The 3,375-nt window shown below is 37.6% G+C and overlaps 1 protein-coding gene across 1 annotated transcript; it reads right to left on the bottom strand.

The window, feature by feature from the left end:
• Positions 1–175: 175 nt before the first annotated feature.
• Positions 176–2,472, bottom strand: CSUI_004827 (trna -methyltransferase family protein; the record flags this gene model as incomplete). The annotated part of the gene is made up of 3 exons (XM_068065009.1): positions 176–244; positions 1,270–1,338; positions 2,410–2,472. Coding segments are annotated over 3 exons (201 nt in total), but the record flags the coding sequence as incomplete, so codon positions are not given.
• Between the last annotated feature and the right edge of the window lie 903 nt (positions 2,473–3,375).

Raw genomic sequence — 3,375 nt, 5'->3', positions numbered from 1 at the left:
AGAGACTGCTAAGCTGCTACAGTGACTGATCGGACGTTAAAAGACATACAGCGAGACAGATAGATAGATAGAGAGATAGATAGATAGATGTAGATATCTGTTGGTCTTCTTCTTCCTTCTTCTTCTTCCTTCTTCTTCTTCCTTTTTCTTTTTCTTTTTCTTTCTTTTCGTACTTGATGATTCTTCTTCGCCAGTTACTTCTCTTGAAATGAGGGTCCGGAAAGCAGAAGAACATCTTGGATAGCTACAGAAAGAAAGACAGAAAGACAGAAAGAAAGACAGAAAGATAGACTGGAGGGGAAGAATACAGGGAAGAAAGAGGTGTATAGAGATATGTAGACAGATGCATGCAGTGAGTTGCGAGAGAAGGAGAAGAAGACGTATAGAAGAAGAAGAAGAAAAGCAAAAAAGAGAAGAGAAGAGCAGTAGAAAGGTCTGCATGTACACAAGATAGACATATTGATATAGCTCTCTCTCGCCTTCTGTATGCACATTTATACAGCCACCTACCTATCTAGATCCATTTGCCGCTGATCTATTTTTATCTATCTCTGCATACAAACGTGTACATACATATGTATGTACGTAGAGATATATATGTCTATATGTATACATATGGATATATATACCCAGAGCATGTACATGCACGCTTACGAGTCACGTGACCCCCTCTATCTTTTTGCGTGGATAAGCTCTCTCCCCTCCTTCGTCTTCTTCTTTTTCTTTTCTTCGGAAATGTCTGGAGAAATGAGGATGTAAAGCTTTTTCTTCAAGTCACATGACTAACAGACAGAAAACACGGAGAATATCTAGCCGCGTTCAACTATAGGAACAGGAGCCTTTCTTCTGGTGTATGTACACCCGAGCAACAACAACAACAGGAAGGGTTTACCAAGTGGAATGAAGAAAAAGAAAAAGAAAAAGAAGAAGATTAGCTAGCCATAACGAGAATAAGAAGAACAAGATCTAGACACCTCACACACACGTAGAGACACATTTCTCCTTCTCAGTTGTATTCCGAGAGAAATAAAAGCGAACGAAGAAATCTAAATAGAAACAGTCAAAGAGAGAAAGGAAAAGAAGAAGAAGAAATCTCTCTCTCTTTCTTTCAGCTCAGTCTTCTTCTTCTTGTCATGAGGAAAAGACGTCGTGTGAGAATGGCGAGTAGGAAGAGTAGCATTGACAGCAGTAGTAGTCATAGTAGTAGTAGTAGTCATAGTAGGAGTAGGAGTATGGGGGGTATTAGTATTAGTAGTATGTGTTTCGTACCTGTCCTTTGCGGATATAGTTGACGAGATATTTCATTGCATTCGTCCGGATGACGGAAATGTTGCTATACTACAAGAGAAGGCACGATAAAACAAAGAACGAAAGAAAGAAAGACAGAAAGAAAGACAGGAGAAAAGAGAAGAGGAAGAAAACAACGAAGAGAAGGAAGGAAAGAATGAAAGCAAGAAGGAACGGGGAGATAGAATGGGAGTGTCTCTGCATGTCTATGTATGTAGATCCATGTCTGTATGTCCATTGTATGCGGGCTTTCCTTGGCAATTCTTATCAGCAGCAGCAGCATTAGCATACAGACAAACTTCACATTCAACACATACATATCCTACACATTCTACATATATACCTACATATATATATATATATGATACATAGGTGATAGGTCCATACTCATAGATACATAGACCCGTCCTCATTAACATTTATAGAAATCTTCATGACTATACATCACTACAAATACATAGGCATACCTAAATACGCATACATATACACCTCTATATATATATATATGATTAGATATAGATATACATCGACATATAGATATACATATAGATATACACACACTTACATATAGATATACACTGACATGTAGATAGACATATAGTTACACCTAGATATACATTTACATACATAAGGGCATACATATACACAGATATATAATACACTTATTAACATAGAGATGAGTGTAGAGGAAAGATGCGCCTTGCATAGAGCGAAGCGACAATTCATGGAAGAGAAGAGAGACATCTGAAGTATCAGTATTAATATTGACTGGAGACACCCTCCCTCTCCCCATATACAATTCAACGCCGATCTACACACGCAAAGGCATACATACCCTTCTCTATACACACTTCTACGCACATGTACCTATCTATCTTCGGTCTTTCTATCTTTATCTGTCTTTAATCTATCTGTAGACTTACTGTCTCTATCTTAGAAGGGAGTGTGTGATAGATGTAGATGCACATAGGCCGAGAGAGCAGTCAAGAGAAAGATGAAGATTCGAAAAGTAAGAAGAACGAAGGATTAAGAAAAAGAAGAAAAAAGATCATTGAGACTTCTGTTTCTTTCTATCTATAAGAAGAAGCGGGAGGAAAAGGAGAAGAAGAAGAAGAGACCTACTTTTCCTGTAGCTGCGTGTTGTTCTCGTAGAGCGTCGATACGCTCGCCGACGTAGTTCGTAACCTACATTATCATCAAAAAGCAGAGAGATATTGAAGAGGTGTACATACACCTGGCTAAAGATGCTTTTCTGTTTGTATTGTAAACTTTTCTCTCCATGAAGAGAAAAGGATGGCCTTGAAATGAAGGGATAATTGGAGAAACAAAAGAAAGCAAAAGAAGAAGAAGAGAATTAAAACGGAGTGATACAAAACACTCGGGGAGAACTAGGAAGAGAAGACGAGGAGAGAGAGAAAGAAAGAGAGAAAGCGTGGTATGCTTCAGAACTTGCTTTGCACAGGGTAAGGGATAGGGAGGTGGATAGATAGATAGATAGATTAAAGATAGATAGATAGATTAAAGATAGATAGATAGATCAAAGATAGATAGATAGATAGATCAAAGATAGATAGATAGATAGATAGATAGATCAAAGATAGATAGATAGATAGATAGATAGATAGATAGATAGATAGATCAAAGATAGATAGATAGATAGATTAAAGATAGATAGATAGATAGATAGATTAAAGATAGATAGATAGATTAAAGATAGATAGATAGATAGATTAAAGATAGATAGGTAGATAGATACTTTGTATTGCTATTTCGAAATTGCATGCCAGCAAGGGGGTAGAGCATGCATTTGAAAATGCACTTAGAAAGACGAGAAGATTTTTCTCTGTTTCCTAACTAACACCTAGAGATGAAAGGAGCTAGAGAAGTTCACTTGCTCCCAGGATGATTTAACTCTTTAGAAAGGTAATTCTAGGCCGCCTGCTTGATCTTAATCTCTTCGGCGGTTTCTGTTTGCTCCGGTAGTAGATGTGAAAGATATCTATGAAGGAGGGAAGGCCTATACCTATATAGAGATACTATGGTAGGTAGATCTAGATGGAGGTCTGTAGGCGTTCGAAAGTAACTCTA

Source organism: Cystoisospora suis (assembly GCF_002600585.1).
Source record: "Cystoisospora suis strain Wien I chromosome Unknown contig_2307, whole genome shotgun sequence".
Taxonomy (NCBI): Eukaryota; Apicomplexa; class Conoidasida; order Eucoccidiorida; family Sarcocystidae; genus Cystoisospora; species Cystoisospora suis.
Note: the sequence above shows the minus strand (reverse complement) of the source record. Positions and strands in the feature narration are given on the sequence as shown.